At 40.5% G+C, this 18980-nt stretch overlaps 2 protein-coding genes across 2 annotated transcripts; both read right to left on the bottom strand.

Moving 5' to 3' along the window:
- Positions 1 to 3883: 3883 nt before the first annotated feature.
- LOC133133424 (olfactory receptor 1571-like) lies at positions 3884 to 4876 on the bottom strand. The gene has a single exon (XM_061249522.1). It carries the CDS (start codon positions 4874 to 4876, stop codon positions 3884 to 3886), a length of 993 nt encoding a protein of 330 aa, XP_061105506.1.
- A 4029-nt stretch (positions 4877 to 8905) lies between these two features.
- LOC133133423 (olfactory receptor 1500-like) lies at positions 8906 to 10641 on the bottom strand. Its single transcript, XM_061249521.1, has 2 exons — positions 9690 to 10641; positions 8906 to 8919 (listed from the first exon to the last, which is right to left on the bottom strand). The coding sequence occupies exons 1-2, from the start codon at positions 10639 to 10641 to the stop codon at positions 8906 to 8908; spliced, it is 966 nt and encodes a 321-aa protein (XP_061105505.1).
- Between the last annotated feature and the right edge of the window lie 8339 nt (positions 10642 to 18980).

Genomic DNA, 18980 nt, shown 5'->3' with positions numbered 1-18980 from the left:
GGTGAATGGCCTTGAAGTTGATGACGGATCAGTTGGAAAGATTGTGGTGAATCAAAGCATTCACTGTCCCTCTTATATCCCAGAATGTTGACCCAGAGCAAAGCACCAAGGCAACAGAAAACAAAAGAAATGCTCAAGCGAAATTAAAGCGACATGATAGAATGATCATGTCTGTCAGGCTTCAGCACAATGAACCCAATCAAAGTCGTTATTAACTTTCAGGCAGGTCAAACAGGTGAAGGTCGATTGCAGAAAGCAAAGTGCGTCAGGCTTGACATTCCTGGAGCCAGGCTGGTAGTTGAGGTTGAAGTGGAACCTGTTAAAAAATAGGGACCACCAAGCCTGGCAGGGGTTGGGCCAATGACATAGGCTAAACAATAGGCTTTCCAGAATAAACATTTTGTGACATCATTAAGAAGAAAGAGAGCACTGATATAAAATGTTACTGTCAATTTCAGTTTGTTTGATTTTATTTACAATAATTGTTAAGGGTGCCAATAATTTATTGGAAATGTAATTGTTATGTTCCTGTGTCTTGTCCTGTTTTCTGAGTCCTGAGCCCTTTATTCCTTCCCCCAGTTCTAGCCACCTTGTTTCCTTGCCCTTGTTCCTGAGTACTTGCCTTTGTTTATCTGGATTTCCTGTTTTGAACCCTGCCTGCTTCCCTGGACTCTTCCTTGCCTGTTGTGGATATCTGTACCTCTGCCTTGTTGGACTGACTCCCTGGTTTTTGACCCTGGCCTGGTTTTTGACCCTGGCCTGTTTTTTGACTCCGCTCTGTCTACCCCTGCTGTTGCAATTAAATCTGCCTTTTTTTCCTTTTCACCCCTGTCTGCTTTTGGTTCCTCTGTTCCCCCGGCGTAACAGTATTGAAATAAAAGTATGTAGTTTTCCCATATGTTTGAAAATATATCTGTGTTGTTTATTATATGTAGCCTCTTTTCTTCATTTTTATTCAGGGTGCCAATAGGGTGCCAACTATATATAGTAAGGTTGGTGTCCAACCATTATAGAGTGTGTTTTGACACAAAACAATAAATTGCAGCTAATTTAACAAAACCCTTGTACAGCTAGTACATGGTTAGGACAAACAGTATGTATTAAATTTGAACATAGAACACAAAAAATGAAAAAAACTTAATTCAGAAGGATATTGAGGCCAATTTTCTTTCATCTTCGTTTTTAACAGTCTCAGTGCAGAAAAAGTGCAGTGAGAAAAAGTGAGAAAAAAACACATGGCCAACATGTCATTTGTTCCAATGCTTTTTATTCTTATTTCTGCCTCCCCAAGGTCTTGGCATGAGAAAACCAAAAAACAATATAACACTTCACAGAAAAGATAACATATTTATATAGTTATAAGAGACCCACATTGCAGAACAAAACTGTGTCAAGTATAAAAGAATATATATCTAATAAACAATATGCAACGAGCTTAACTATATGAATATATATAATAGTACAAAAAAGTTATATTTCTATCTTGCTATTTGTTATGTGTATATGCTAGTGTATGTTTTTTCTTATGTGAAGAACTTTGTAGACTCCATGTTTTGAATAGTGCTATATGTACTTCCTTCCTTACTCACTTCCTATGTCTGATTGGTACATGGTGTGGTGCCAGGAGGGGAATAGTAATGTGTTATCCACCAGGTGGCAGCACCGGCCCTACAGACAGCTGTGATTGATTGTAATCACCGTAGCTGTGGCCAATTACCTCATTATTGGGCTATAAGGGATTCCCTGTGAGCTATTTCGTTTCCCTGCATCGATTGTACATTTTTGCCAGAATTTTTGGTGGAAACCATGCGGAGGAGACCACATAAAAAGGGACAGCGACGCCCACACCGAGCTTGCAGCCCTTTAAACTGATAGTCGTGGTCATGGGAGGATGTGGAGGCCAGCTCTCTGGACTACCTGGCTGACCTCCTGACTCTCGCTGCTGATGCCTACCCTGGGCCCAGGATGCACCGCAGGTCCAGGTGGAGGCATCCACCCTGCCTAGAGCTCCCGCCAGAAACCGCAACAAGCCCTCCAGACAAGGAGCCTCCTGTACTGAAGCCTGCCACAGCGGGCCCTCTGGATGACTGTCCCCGCAGCCTGCCACAGCGGGCCCTCTGGATGACTATCCCCGCAGCCTGCCTCAGCGGGCCCTCTGGATGACTATCCCCGCAGCCTGCCTCAGCGGGCCCTCTAGATGACTATCCCCGCAGCCTGCCTCAGCGGGCCCTCTGGATGACTATCCCCGCAGCCTGCCACAGCGGGCCCTCTGGATGACTATCCCCGCAGCCTGCCTCAGCGGGCCCTCTGGATGACTATCCCCGCAGCCTGCCTCAGCGGGCCCTCTGGATGACTATCCCCGCAGCCTGCCTCAGCGAGCCCTCTGGATGACTATCCCCGCAGCCTGCCTCAGCGGGCCCTCTGGATGACTATCCCCGCAGCCTGCCTCAGCGAGCCCTCTGGATGACTATCCCCGCAGCCTGCCTCAGCGGGCCCTCTGGATGACTATCCCCGCAGCCTGCCTCAGCGAGCCCTCTGGATGACTATCCCCGCAGCCTGCCTCAGCTGCCGCAGACACAGTGTATCATTGTCCCTTCTCACCTTTAAATAACTATGAACTGATTCAATATGTCCAAGAAAGTTGTTTGGTTTGCTTGGATCTGTGGACGGATCTGTTCAACCTATTTTTCACTAGTCCTATGAAAGTGTCAATGTCTCAAAAACAATTTACTGCATACACATGGTTTAAAAATGACACAACGCCATATCTTTTTATTACATAACATTAAATGGCATTTGACAGACGCTCTTATCCAGAGCGACATACAGTTGATTAGGCTACGCAGGAGACAATCCTCCCCTGGAGAAATGCCTTGTGCAGATCTTATTGTGGCTACACTGGGATTCGAACCACCGACCTTGCAGCTCCCGGTCATGTATCTTAACCACTACGCAACAAGCCGCCCTATATTTTTGTGTTTTGTATTTTGTATTTTATATTTTATATTTTATCGTTTTTTAACTAAATATCTAAATTTCTAAGTGAAGGACCAACCCAGACCTACGTTATTTGTCTGTGCAAACTTGATGTGAACCTGTCTGCACAGATATCTACAGGCAGTGAAATTCCACATGAGTTTTCCCAAAACTGCGCTCAGCTGCTGTCCTTGACGCCCTCAAGGGTCCCCAAATCTCTGAATATTTTATATTTCTACAAAACCAGAAATATGTCGGCCGGACATGCCATACAAGTGAGCTAAGAAAAACAAAAAAAGGGTTTATTCATGCAACTTCTGAATTGTATTACATATTTTTATTTTTATCCTTATTCTTGAATTGGACTATAATTTTTTGACGTAAAGAAATGGACTGTTAGAATATGCCTTTTATTGTCTGAGTTTGCGAGGTGAGGGTTGTTAACCGTCAGTGTGGCGAGGGGGAGGTTGGAGTCCCTGCTTTTTAAATAAGAGGTTGATAAGCATCTAAACTGCTGTTCTCGCGAGCGGAAACTCGGAAACAATTTGGCATCACTGTTTTGTGGTGTTATTGCAGTTTTTTGTATTATATAAATATGAACGCAACAATAATTTGTGACATCGACCACTAAACCACAAGGGGACAAAGTTGATAGGGTTAAAATATGAACCAGGAATGGCCCTCAAATCCTCTTAGAGTAAACTATTAATGGGCCTTATATGTAGGAAAAAAACCTTCAGCAAGGCAGGATTCAGTCAGACAATTAAGAAATATTTATTGAGGTTTCATTTAAATGCAAACTTTGCTGTCAAAGCTCTGGCTCTTATCACTCCCTGTTGTAAGACAGCTAAAAAAGGGAATGATATGAAAAGGGAATGATATGACTCATAATTTGATTGATAGTCATTCATTTGTGATTAAAACATGTCTTAATTTTGTCTGTAAAGCGTATCTTCTCTCTTCTGAAAAGCCTTTTAATGGATTCTGTGAATTCCTCTGTCTTCAGTGAGTAGATGATTGGATTCAGCACAGGGGGCAAGATGGTTGTTAAAGACATGTTAATAATCCTGACATTATGGTGAATGATAGAGCCCAGTGCAAATGAGAAGCATATAGGAAGGTAAAACACACTCACCAAGATCAAATGAGAGGTGCAGGTTTTCATGGCTTTAAGGCGCTCAGAGGTTTCTGCAATTTTTAACAATGCTCTGGCTATACAAATGTATGTACCTGTGATAAAAAGTACTGGACACCAGAGAATCAGAACAGGATGTGTCCAATTCATTATAGAATTTGGAGTGTTGTCATTGCATGCCAAAAGATGTAAAGGACCGGGATCACAGAAATAACTGTTTATTTGCACAGTGGATTTGCAGAATAACAGCCTGCTCATGAAACCCACAGATACAAGAGTGGCCATTCCTGTAAAAACCCATAACATGGTTGTGATCACCAATATTGATTTATTAGTCACAATCTCATTGTATCTTAGTGGAAAGCATATCGCAACATATCGGTCATAGGAAAGGACAGTTAGAGTGAAAGACTGCATAGTGATAAACGCAAAAACAAAAAAAATGTTCGTCAAGCAGGCCTCAAAGGAGATTAAGTGTGATTTAAACAGGAAGGTGTCAATCATCTGAGGAATGAGTGCAGTACTTCCACACAAGTCAGACAGAGCCAAATTAAAAACTACAATGTACTTTGGTATGTGAAGACAGTGGTCAGTGTAAATCATAAACATGACAAAGGTGTTTACCACTACAGTCAGAGCATAAACAAAGCACAAGAACACATAGTAATAGTTTGTGTGGGGAATACCAGCAAAACCACTTATGTAAAAGAAGTCAGGATGCACAATACTGTCGTTTGTAAAGTCAGCTGAATTCAGGGGGCTCATGGCAGGTTTTTTTGCTCCTCACCGTTTCTCACCTTCTGAAAAAACTGTCCTTCAGGACCTGAAAATAAGCAACCGGTTAACCTGCAGTAATGAGCTCAAGCACTATAAAGTTAACAAAACATCAAATATTTAACTACAAAAGCCCAGAAGCCCAGATTAATTCATTATTCATTATTGAGTTAATGGCTCCTGTGTGTCTCAAAAAAATAATAATTCCATGGCTGAAATTACAATATGACTTCTTCTTTTCATAATTTTAAGGATCACTTTTGTACTGCATAAAATACATAATGCCAAGTAGAAGAATCCCGTTTGATTTCATGTAGTAAAAAGATGAATAGTTCCATTATTACTGTTCCTATCATTATTGTTCATTCAGTCATTTTTCGACAATAAAGAGTGTCCTAAAACAGTTTTACCTGGTTGGTTACATTTCACATTTTCTCTCGATAAAGGGAAAGGTTTAAAAGTCAAGTATGTATGTCAAGTCAATGTTCTTCTATTAAATATTTCTGGTTCTGTGTAAATATTATTCCTCTTAAAGATACTTTTGTTGCTTACAGTAATACAGTAAAATTATTTTAGATTCAAATTTCAATTGCAATAATTGCCTTGCCTGTCAAGCTAAACAGATAATTGCAGCCCTTTGAAATGAATAAATGACAGAATAAATTAAGGTATAATACTTACCAATAACAAGGCAAACTTGTATAGACCAAATAGTTGTCAATGTCATACAGTATATAATAACTAATTTTCTATTGTTTGGAAGCCACTGTAGAGTTTTCTCTTTTAGTAGATGTATGACCTTGAACTTGATGATAGGAAAGTTGAAAAAGATTGTGGTGAGTCAAAGCATTCACTGTCCTTCTTATATCCCGGAATGTTGGTCCAGAGCAAAACACCAAGGGAAAAGAAGACAAGAGAAATGCTCAGGTGAAATTAAAGCAACATGATAGAATGATCATGGTTGAGTCTGTGCCCTGCTGGAGAGCAATTTCAACCTATTTTGCACTCGTCATATAAGAGTGTCCATATCTCAGAAACAATTTCCTGCACACACATGGTTGAAGACCTGTACTATTCAGAAATATCAGACAATTCATATTTGTGTCAGAACATGTAAATACAGTGCACAGAAAAGGTAAAATACAAAACAATTACAAAACTTCTCATAGTTTAGACCAACCCACAACAACTTTATACTTGTGCACATTTTGTCAACTTGATGTTGACAGAAATGTGTAGAAAATTGATAAAGATGTCAACAGGCATTCAAATTTCACATCAGTTTTCCCAAAACTGCACCCAGATGCACTGCAGCTGCAGATGGCCACAGGGCTTCAGTAGAGCACAGACCATCAGGCAAGCCTGGGCTTCAGGAGAACACAGAACTTCAGGAGAGCACAAGGTTTCAGGAGAGCATGGAGCTTCAGGCAAGCCTGGGCTTCAGGACAACACAGAACTTCAGGAGAGCACAAGGTTTCAGGAGATCAGGGAGCTTCAGGCAAGCCTGGGCTTCAGGAGAACACAGAACTTCAGGAGAGCACAAGGTTTCAGGAGAGCATGTGGCTTCAGGCAAGCCTGGGCTTCAGGAGAACACAGAACTTCAGGAGAGCACTGGATTTCAGGAGGGCATGGGGCTTCATGGGAACAGAGGTTCATCAGGTGATGCTGGAGCTTCAGGCAGCCGTGGGGGTTCTGTGTTCAGGACCGAGAGGGGCCTGGGGTCTGAGATGGTGCAGCGGCTGGGGTCGGAGCTTGAGACAGGCCGAAGCAGATCAGGGGCCAGAGACCGCATGGTGGCCAGAGACGGGTCCTGAGGCAGAGTCGGTGCTGGTGCTGGTGCTGAGGGCTGGACCTGGATCATAACCTTCTGGTAGCGGCAACCAGATTGTCAGTCAAAATGACCGAAATCACCATTGGAATTAAAACAGCCCCAAAACATCAGTGACCCATATTTCACCGTGGGTATGAGGTGCTGCTCCTTTTACGCATCTCTAGTGGGCTGTCACCTTTTTTATGCAAACTTTGAATTTGTGCAAAAGAAAATCACAGTGGAAATGCTTTAAATTCGGAAAAACACCAACATTTTCCACTTGGCTGATTCGGAAATGTTGGTGTATCGACAGAGAACATAAAGCTGTGTGTTGTGAGATACAGTATCGGCATGTTTGGCATGCATGAAACACTGATGCATGAAAGGAGAGGCCATGGTGAAATATACATGTATATTTGTGTTGCGGCATTTGTAACGGACAGGAGGGGAGGGTGTACACACATAGTGCAGTAGCCCATGTAGGAGCCCATGTAGGCACATAACTACTATTATGCCATTAAGATAGAGATGAAACTGCAACATGACTTCAGACCAGGTTTTGGTCGGTCATAATATAAATGCTGCATCGAATTAGCAACAAGCTGACAGTTTCCATGACTACACCTCACCTTAAGACCAACTGGCCCATATAGGCACATGCCCGCTTGCTATATTCATAGAGTATGTGCAGGACCATAACATGTCAGCTGCAAGACTCTGAAGGTAACAAAAACACTTGTGTTTGGGTTACCGCCGTATTGCGCCGAGTCCAAGATAGAGCCCTAAAGGTGAAATCCAAATCCAAAGTGCTTTCTTATTATTCACACCCATATTTATTTATTTGACATGGATGAGAAGGAGAGGAAATATTACACACGATTCTAAAGTCCATACACTGGCTACCAGACAGTTTTCATATTGAAGTTATTTTACCAGTTTTTAAAGCGCTGCATGGCCTTGCACCAGGTTACATGTCTGAAATGCTTTTAACCCTTTGCATATCACCCAAATTCTGGGCCAATTTCCACCTACTTTGTTCTAGTCCTATAAAAGTGTCAATATCTAAAAACTAATTTTCTGCACACACATGGTTGAAGACTTAAATGAAAGAAGAGGCTTGTACCATTTAGACAATTTGAGACAGTACACATTTATGTCAGGGCATGTACATACAGGGTAGACAAAGGATACATTAAAATAAAATAAAAGGTTTTTCAATTTAGAACTGAATATCTCAAGGACCGACCCTGAAATTTGTTATATTTGTGCACAAGCTTGATTTGAACGTGTGTACAAAACTTTATTAAGATAGCGACAGGTATTCAAATTCCACATGAGTTTTGTCCTCAAGAGATCTTATCCAGAATGCAGCAGCTCGTCTGGTCTTCAACCTTCCCAAATACTCGCACGTCACCCCCCTGCTTACTTCCCTCCACTGGCTGCCTGTCATGGCTCACATCATATTCAAAACATTGGTGCTAGCCTTCCAAGCAGTTAAGGGGTCTTCAAAAAATCATCAGACCCTACACCCCTGCCAGACCTCTTCGTTCAGCCTCCACAGGCCGCTTGGCACCTCCCCCTCTCTGAACCTCCACCTCACGCTCACGACTACTTTCTGTTCTGGCTCCACGGTGGTGGAACGAACTCCCCGTTGAGGTCAGAACTGTAGAATCTCTCACCACCTTCAAGCGCAAACTGAAGACGCACCTCTTCAAACAGCACCTCTCCCCGTCCCTCCCTACCTCCCTGTGAACCTTAATTGTTGTCTTTGTGATTTACTTTGTGCATCTGTATTTTCAGTTGGCTAGTTAAGCAGTGTTTGGATAGTTAAGATTGGTCACTTTTGCTTTGTTGTTTGTTTGTTTATTTGTTTGTTTAAAAAAAAAAAAATTCAAATAGGCCCTGGTCCTTATCTTTGTTGTACAGGTAGCAGTTGAAATTGTACTTCCCTCTAGCGTCTTTCAGCGCACCTATCCCTGGTTATGGGTATGCACTTTGTTGTACGTCGCTATGGATAAGAGCGTCTGCCAAATGCCATTAATGTAATTTAATGTAAAAGAGATGTCCTCAAGTGTCCCCAAATCTCTCCAAATACCAAACATCTGCATATCTTATATTTCTACCAAACCAGAAATATATTGGCTGGACGTGCCATAAAAGTGAACAAAAAATAATAATAATTGGGCCAGTTTACATGCATGAAGCTTGCATCAGAGCCGCCAGCCTGAAATTAACATCTTATTTATGAAGGCTACAGCTCTGAGGGCAATCAAAAGTCTTGACACTTTTAAATGTAAACTTGAAATATACCTTTTTAGTTAGGATTTTTTTTAGGATGCCGTTGTTTTATGATTATCGTTTTATTTTATTTTTGTTTTAGCATTTTGGGTTTTGATTTTAAGTTTTATTTATTTGTTTTTCTACCGGCGGCACGGATGGTGCAGTGGGTAGCACTGCCGCCTCACAGCATGGAGGTCCTGGGTTCGAATCCCCGTCAGCCGGGGCCTCTCTGTGCGGAGTTTGCATGTTCTCCCCGTGTCTGCGTGGGTTTCCTCCGGGTACTCCGGTTTCCTCCCACAGTCCAAAGACATGCACGTTAGGCTGATTGGAGAGTCTAAATTGCCCGTAGGTATGAGTGTGTGAGTGAATGGTGTGTGTGCCCTGCGATAGACTGGCGACCTGTCCAGGGTGTATTCCTGCCTTTCGCCCAATGTATGCTGGGATAGGCTCCAGCCCCCTGCGACCCTGATCAGGATAAGCGGGTTCAGATAATGGATGGATGGATGGATGTTTTTCTACCATTCTTAATTTCAACATAAGAAGGTTTTAATCAAATGTTGGTGTTGTCATTGTTTTATTGCTTTGTTCAATCACATTGCATTTGCATGGAAAGCTCTCTGAAGTGCATTTACTTGTATGAAAAGTGCTACACAAATAAAGTTTGATTGATTGTCATTCATTTGTGATTAAAAAATGTATTAATTTTATCTGTACAGTGTATCTTCTTTCTTCTGTAAAGCTTCTTAATGGATTCTGTGAATTCTTCTGTTTTCAGAGAATAAATTATTGGATTCAGCACAGGTGGCAAGATGGTAGTTAGAGAAATGTTAATAATCCTGGCATTCTCGTCAATGATAGGGCCCAGTGCAAAGGCAAAGCCAATAGGAAGATAAAACACACTCACCAAGATCAAATGAGAGGTGCAGGTTTTCATGGCTTTGAGGCGCTCTGAGACTTCTGCTATTTTTAATAGCGCTCTGGCTATACAAATGTATGTGCCTGTGATAAAAAGTACTGGAACCCAGAGAATCATAATAGGATGTGTCCAATTCATGACAGCACTTGGAGTGTTGTCATTGCACGCCAAAAGATGAAGGGCGCCAATATCACAGAAATAACTGTCTATCACAGTGGATCTGCAGAATGACAGTCTGGTGATAAAAATCACAGATATGAAATTGGCCGTTCCTGCCAAAATCCATAACACCATTGAGATCGCTAATATAGATTTATTAGTCACAATCTCATTGTATCTCAGTGGAAAGCATATAGCAACATATCTGTCATAGGAAAGGACAGTTAGAGTGAAAGACTGCATAGAGATGAATGAAAAAATGAAAAAAACACTTGTCAAGCAGGCCTCAAAGGAGATTAAGTGTGATTTAAACAGGAAGGTGTCAATCATTTGAGGAATGAGTGCAGTGCTTCCACAAAAGTCAGACACAGCCAAATTAAAAACGGCAATGTATTTTGGACTGTGAAGACAGTGGTCAGTGTAAATCATAAACATGACAAAGGTGTTTACCACTACAGTCAGAGCATAAACAAAGCACAAGAAGCCATAGTAGTAGTTTGTGTGGGGAATACCAGCAAAACCACTTATGAAAAAGAAGTCAGGATGCACAATACTGTCGTTTGTAAAGTCGGCTGAATTCAGGGGGCTCATGGCAAGTTTGTTTGCTCCTCACTGTTTCTCACCTTCTGAAAAGCCAGTCCTTCAGGACCTGAAAATAGACAACAGGTTAACCTGCAGTAATGAATCCCTCAAGCACTACAAAGTTAACAGTACATCAAATATTTAACTACAAAAACCACAGAAGCTCAGATTAATGAATCATTCATTATTGAATTAATGGGTCTTGTCTGTTTCAAATAAACCAAAAATAAAGAAATTAATTAATTCATCCATTATCTTAACCCGCTTATCCTGAACAGGGTCTCAGGGGCGCTGGAGCCTATCCCAGCGTACATTGGGCGAAAGGCAGGAATACACCCTGGACAGGTCACCAGTCCATCGCAGGGCACACACACCATTCACTCACACACTCATACCTATGGGCAATTTAGACTCTCCAATCAGCCTAACCTGCATGTCTTTGGACTGTGGGAAGAAACCGGAGTACCCGGAGGAAACCCACATTACACGGGGAGAACATGCAAACTCCGCACAGAGAGGCCCCGGCTGACAGGGATTCAAACCCAGGACCTCCTTGCTGTGAGGTGGCGGTGCTGCCCACTGCACCACCCGTGCCGCCAAAATAAAGAAATGACATTATGAATTCTCCTTTGTCACACTTTCAATGATCACTTCTGTGACTAAAATACATAGCGCCAAGTAAATATATAAGTCCAAGTGCCCAAAAGCCCATTTGATTTCATATGGTGAAATTATTGATATATCCATTATTACTGTTCCTTTCATTATTGTTCATTCAGTGATTTTTTTAAAATTATATTCTCTCCAATAACCTGGTGTCTTAAAACAGTTTTACCTGGTTAGTGAGCCGTTTTCTCACTTTTGTCTCCAGGTTTTATTAAATATTCTATGTAAGTATTATTCTTCTGAAATAAAGTTTTGTTGCTTTTTTAAAACACAGTAAACTTATTTCAGATTCAAATTTCAGTTAGAATTATTGCTGTGCACGTTAAGCTGAGCAGAAAATTGCAGCTCTTTGAAATAAATAAATTAAGGAATAAATTAAGATCTGATACTTACCAATAAGTAGGCAAACCAAATAGTTGTCAATATCTCTCATACAGTATAGAATAACTCATTTTCTACTGTTTGGAAGCCACTGTCTTCTGATTTTTCTCTTTTAGTAGATGGCGTTGAACTTGATGATAGGTCAGGTGGAAAAGATTGTGGTGAGTCAAAGCATTCACTGTCCTTTTTATATCCCGGAATATTGACCCAGAGCAAAACACCAAGGGAACAGAAAACAAAATAAACACTCATGTATAATTAATGCAACATGATAGAATGATCATGATTGAGTTTGTGTCCCTTGTTTGGGATTTTTAATCATTTATTTCATTTTTTATTCATGGCTCGAAGCACTGCAGGATTTTAACCCCATCCACGCTGTTGAGATGTTGATGTCTCAAATTAGGGCTACATTCATATTTACAAAATAATAAAAACTGTGACGTAAAAAAACCTTAGCCTGGTTAAAAAAACTCTCCGCTTGTGAGAACAGCACTTTAGATTCATAACTACCTTGAAAATAAAACAGCAGGGGAGAAAGAGAGAAAGAAAAACACGCACACATACACTCCACACTTTCATGCAATATTTCTAATTTCTTGTTGTCATTGGGAGAGAAGAGTGGATATGCAGGATTTTGCTGCCACCGGTTACCCTGGCTCAATCAGCTAATGAGCTAAATGCACCAGTACCTGTTCACTCGTAAATTAGACCACAATAAAATGTATCAACTCCTGTTTATATCACGGAATGTGGATAAAAATGACAGATCACGTGAATGATTGGGCTGATTAAATAATTAAGAGCAGAAGTTGGTCTTAAATCCAGAAACAGATACAGCCCACCTTGTCCATCTCTGCTCTAGATCCAACTGTGTTTGGCCCTTGGCAGACTGCAAATATAATGGTAGACTTAGCAAGACGCCCAACAGAGAGATTTTGTCACCAATGCCCCTGATGGCCACAAGGGGTCATCTGATTTTCCTTCACATGTTTTTACTCGTCTCAATGTAAGTAATTGTTTAATTGTTTAATGGTTAATTGTTCATTGGTTATTCAGTCAGTGGTTTTCATATGTCTTCTTCATTTAGGTCTGCATGGTTTTCCTGGGATATACAGTGGGCTCCATAATCATTGGCACCCCTGACTGGCAATGCACAAAAATTACGTAAAAATAGATACAATATAATTATTGAGTTGAACTCAAAATGCCAACATGTTAAAAATACTTTATCAATTATATCACTGGAACCAGCCAATAAAAATTAGATTTCACAATAACAAATTTGGGCGGCACGGATGGTGCAGTGGGGTGGCACTGCCGCCTCACAGCAAGGAGGTCCTGGGTTTGAATCCCCGTCAGCCGGGGCCTCTCTGTGCGGAGTTTGCATGTTCTCCCCGTGTCTGCGTGGGTTTCCTCCGGGTACTCGGGTTTCCTCCCACAGTCCAAAGACATGCAGGTGAGGCTGATTGGAGAGTTTAAATTGCCCGTGGGTATGAGTGTGTGAGTGAATGAATGGTGTGTGTGCCCTGTGATGGACTGGTGACCTGTCCAGGGTGTATTCCTCCCTCTTGCCCAATGTATGCTGGGATAGGCTCCAGCCCCCGTACGACCCTGTTCAGGATAATGAATGATGAATGAGTCAGTGTGTATGATTTTGATGTTTGCTTCGGGTACAGTAATTGACTTGCTGGATGGTCCACCTACAGCTAAGTCTCATTGGTAGAGGCAACCAGATTGGCCACCAAAATGACCTGATACTTGGTGGAATCCATTACACCATTGATCTTAACCAGTGCCCCTGGACAGCTGGAATTAAAATAGCCCCAAGACATCACTGACCCACCATCATATTTCACCATGGGTATGAGCTGCCTCTGCTTTTCTGCATCTCTAGTGGGGTTTCACCGTTTTTATGCAAACCTTGAATTGGCACATGAAAATATCACAGTGGGAATGCTTGAAATTTGGAAAAACAGAGAAATTTTACTCTTGGCCGAGGAGGAAAAGTTTGGCGTATCGATAGAGAGAAGATACTGCTGTTGTTGTGAGATACAGCATCGGCATGTTTGACATCAAAACAGTGATGCATAAAAGAGGAGGCACTGCATAACCACGGTGGAATATGCTTGTTGTTTTGCGCCATTTGTAACGGACAGAAGGGGAGGGTGTACACACAGTAGCAGTAGCCGATGTAGGAGCCCATGTAGGCACATAACTACTATTATGCCATTAAGATAGCAATGAAACCGCAACATGACTTCAGACCAGGCTTTGGTTGGTCGTAATGTAAATGCTAGATCAAAATAGCAACAAGCTGTCAGTTTCCATGGCCACACCTCACCTGAAGACCAACTGGCCCATATAGGCAAATGCTCACTTGCTATATTCAAACCATAACATGACAATACTGAAAGTAACAAGAGCACCAAGTCCAAGATGTGCTTTTTTATTATTCACACCCATATTTACACTCTGAAAGTAACAAAAACACCAAGTCCAAGATGTGCTTTTTTATTATTCACACCCATATTTATTTATTTCACATGGACAAGAAGGAAAGCAAATATTACACTGATTCTGAGGTCCATATACTGGCTACCAGATAGTCTTCGTATTTAAGTTATTTTACCAGTTTGTCAACCTCTGCATGGCCTTGCACCAGGCTACATGTCTGAAATGCATTTAATCCTTTGCACATTGCCAAATTTCTGGGCCTATTTAGACAATTAGACAATTTAGACAATTTGAGACAGTAAACATTCATGTCAGAAAAATTACAAACGCCATATCTTTGTAAAGTTCAACAAAATATAACTAATATATATATTTTAATTGGACCATCATTTTTTGAGGGAAAGAAATGCTTACCTTTGGTGAGGCAGCATTTATCAGTTCAGTCAGACACGTCACAATGAATTGAGGAATATTTATTGAGGTTTAATTTAAATGCAAACGTTGGTGTCAAAGCTCTGCCTCTTACCTCTCCGTGTTGTAAGACAGCTGAAACAGGGAGTGACTACAAAGCCCCCCTCATGGGGGTTTTGAGAAGCAGAGCTCACAGGTGGACGTTGACGTGGTGGTGCGAGAGCAAAACAATTCTGGCAGGCAGAATTTAGGAATAAGCAGGATAATCCTAACAAATGCAGCTAGCAAATGAGATCATTTTATGATTATAATTTTCTTTTTTATTGTTTTACCATTTTGTGTTTTATTCCAAGATTCTAATGATGAACTTCTATTTTATTTATTTTTTTATTTTATCATTTTTTATTTTAACATATTAAAGTTTTAATCTAAATTTTGGTGTGCGTTAGTTGTCATTGTTTAATCTTCTGTTCAATCACATTGCATTTGCATTGGAAAGCTCTTTGAAGTGCATTTCCTTGTATGGAAGGTGCTACACAAATAAAGTTTGATTGATTGATAGTCATTCATTTGTGGTTAAAACATGAATTAATTTGTTCTGTACAGTGCATCTTCTTTCTTCTGTAAAGCTTTTTAATGGAATCTGTGAATTCCTCTGTCTTCAGTGAGTAAATGATTGGATTCAGCACAGGGGGCAAGATGGTCGTTAGAGACAGGTTAATAATCCTGGCATTATGGTGAATGATAGAACCCAGTGCAAAGGCAAGAGCTATAGGAAGGTAAAACACGCTCACCAAGATCAAATGAGAGGTGCAGGTTTTCATGGCTTTCAGGCGCTCAGAGGCTTCTGCAATTTTGAATAATGCTCTGGCTATACAAATGTATGTACCTGTGATAAAAAGTACTGGACACCAGAGAATCATAATAGGATGTGTCCAATTAATCACAGAACTTGGAGTGTTGTCATTGCACGCCAAAAGATGTAAGGGACCAGGATCACATAAATAACTGTTTACCACAGTGGATTTGCAGAATGACAGTGTGTGGATAAAAATCACAGCTAGGGAATTGGCCATTCCTGCAAAAATCCATAATATAGTTGTGATCATCAATATTGATTTATTAGTCACAATCTCATTGTATCTCAGTGGAAAGCATATAGCAACATATCTGTCATAAGAAAGAAGAGTTAGAGTGAAAGACTGCATAGTGATAAAGTCTAAAACAAAAAACATGTTTGTCAAGCAGGCCTCAAAGGAGATTAAGTGTGATTTAAAAAGGAAGGTGTCAATCATCTGAGGAATGAGTGCAGTACTTCCACACAAGTCGGACACAGCCAAATTAAAAACTGCAATGTATTTTGGACTGTGAAGACAGTGGTCAGTGTAAATCATAAACATGACAAAAGTGTTTACCAGTACAGTTAGAGCATAAACAAAGCACAAGAAGACATAGTAATAGTTTGTGTGGGGAACACCAGCAAAACCACTTATGTAAAAGAAGTCAGGATGCACAATACTGCCGTTTGTAAAGTAGGCTGAATTCAGGGGGCTCATGGCAGGTTTGTTTTGCTCCTCACTGTTTCTCACCTTCTGAAAAGCCAGTCCGTCAGGACCTGAAAATAGACAACAGGTTAACCTGCAGTAATGAATCCCTCAAGCACTACAAAGTAAAGAGCAGATAAAATATTTTGCTATATATTTATATATATATATATATAATATATATATATATATTTTTTTTCAGGGCTAAAATTGCATTATGAATTGTATCAATGTGTTCTTGTTCTGTGTAAGTGGTGTTCTTCTTAAAGACACTTTTGTTGCTTTTTTAAAACACAGTAAACTAATTTCTGATTCAAATTTCAATTGGAATCATTTCTATGCCCGTCAAGGTAAACAGAAAATTGCAGCTGTTTGAAATCAGTAAATGACACAATAAATTAAGGTATAATACTTACCAATAACAAGGCAAACGTGCATAGACCAAATTGTTTTCAGTATCTCTCATACAGTATAGAATAACTCATTTTCTATTGTTTGGAAGCCACTGTCTTTTGATTTTTCTATTTTAGTAGATGAATGACCTTGAAGTTGATGATGGATCAGTTGGAAAGATTGTGGTGAATCAAAGCATTCACTGCCCCTCTTATATCCCAGAATGTTGACCCAGAGCAAAGCACCAAGGCAACAGAAAACAAAAGAAATGCTCAAGCGAAATTAAAGCGACATGATAGAATGATCATGTCTGTCAGGCTTCAGAACAATGAACCCAATCAAAGTCGTTATTAACTTTCAGGCAGGTCAAACAGGTGAAGGTCAATTGCAGAAAGCACTTTTTTGCGAAAGTGCGTCAGGCTTGACATTCCTGGAGCCAGGCTGGTAGGTAAGGTTGAAGTGGAACCTGTTAAAAAACAGGGATCACCAGGCCTGGCAGGGGTTGTGCCAATGACATAGGCTAAACAATAGGCTTTCCAAAGTTTGTTCGATTCTATTTACAATAATTGTTAAGGGTGCCAATAATTTATTGAAAATGTATTGAAATAAAAGTATGGAGTTTTCCCATATGTTTGAAAATATATCTGTGTTCTTTATTATATGTAGCCTCTTTTCTTCATTTTTATGAATGGTGCCAATGAGGTGCACACTGTATTAACAGAGGCACGGTCGTTGATAATGTCCGAACCAGACTTGCATGCTGATTTGAGAAGATACAGCAACTGCGACTGACCCTATGAAAATAATTACTGCCACACACACACACACACACATACACATAGCCTGACCCTGAGGAAATGTGTTTCTAAGCCGATCAGCTTTCGGCATCTAGCATGGGTTGTCGTTAGTATCATAGTATTTACATGGTCTTGGGTAGCAAGTTATAGAAAGTAAAGGGCATGAATCATTTCATCGCTTCTCTTTTTGTGCTTGCTTAGTGACCTAGCTAACTAGTCAGTTTAAAACAAACTGATTCAAAGAGAATATTTGATTGAATCCTCAGCAGCCTGCCGAGTGGTACATGTTGTTTGAAGTAGACCACCATAGTTACAGTACCCATAGCAGGTATTAATGCATTGTGTGTTGGAAGCCTTGTCAGCGCATAGGTCAAGATAATGGTCTTGGTGCTTCTGTGAATTTTCTGTCTTTTTCAGCTTTTGCCAACCATTAAAATATTATCTCTCACTTTAAACGTAGTTTTTCTGTTGAATATAGTAAGGTTGGTGTCCACCATCATAGAGTGTGTTTCGGAAAAGAAAAACAATAAAGAGCAGCTAATTTAACACAACCGTTGTACAGTTAGTACATGGTTAGGACAAACGGTATGTATTAAATTTGTACATTTAAAAAAATATATACTTAATTCAGAAGGATATTGTGGCCAATTTTCATTCCTCTTAGTTTTGAACAGTCTCGGTGACATGGACAAATGAAGATCATTTAATTGGATTGTGTATGTGTGTGTGTGTGTGAACTGCAGTGAGATAAGGTGAGAAAAAAAACGTGAAATAAAACTACTTGGCCAACACGTAATTTGTTTCAAGGCTTTTTATTTGTCTCCCCAAGGTCTTGGCATGAGAAAACAACCAAAAAACAATATCACACATCACAGAAAAGATAACATATTTATATAGTTATGAGACCCACACTGTCGAACAAAATTCTTACTATTTGTTATGTGTGTATGCTAGTGTATGTTTTTCCTTATGTGAAGAACTTTGTAGACTCCATGTTTTGAATAGTGCTATATGTACTCACTTCCTATGTCTGATTGGTACATGGTGTGGTGCCAGGAGGGGAATAGTAATGTGTTATCCACCAGGTGGCAGCACCGGCCCTACAGACAGCTGTGATTGATTGTAATCACCGTAGCTGTGGCCAATTACCTCATTATTGGGCTATAAAGGATTGCCTGTGAGCTATTTCGTTTCCCTGCATCAATTGTACATTTTTGCCAGAATTTTTGGTGGAAACCATGCGGAGGAGGGCACATAAAAAGGGACAGCGACGCCCACACCGAGCTTGCAGCCCTTTAAACTGATAGTCGTGGTCATGGGAGGATGTGGAGGCCAGCTCTCTGGACTACCTGGCTGACCTCCTGACTCTCGCTGCTGATGCCTACCCTGGGCCCAGGATGCACCGCAGGTCCAGGTGGAGGCATCCACCCTGCCTAGAGCTTCCGCCAGTTTTCCCAAAACTGCACTCAGTTGCTGTCCTTGATACCCTCAAGGGTCCCCAAATCTCTCCAAATACAAAACATATGCATATTTTATATTTCTACCAAACCTGAAATATGTTCAGCCGGACATAGCATACAAGTGAGCTATGAAATGCAACTTCTGAATTGTATATATATTTTTGAATTTTTATCCTTATTCTTAAATTTAACCATACTTTTTTGACAAAAGAAATGGTTTCAAGGATTGTTAAAATATA

This window comes from Conger conger, chromosome 7, assembly GCF_963514075.1.
Source record: "Conger conger chromosome 7, fConCon1.1, whole genome shotgun sequence".
NCBI lineage: Eukaryota > Metazoa > Chordata > Actinopteri > Anguilliformes > Congridae > Conger > Conger conger.
This window is presented reverse-complemented; position numbering and strand designations above follow the sequence as displayed.

Coding starts and splice junctions, on each gene's coding strand:
- LOC133133424 (XM_061249522.1), bottom strand. CDS start 4,876: ATGAGCCCCCTGAATTCAGCTGACTTTACAAACGACAGTATTGTGCAT.
- LOC133133423 (XM_061249521.1), bottom strand. CDS start 10,641: ATGAGCCCCCTGAATTCAGCCGACTTTACAAACGACAGTATTGTGCAT.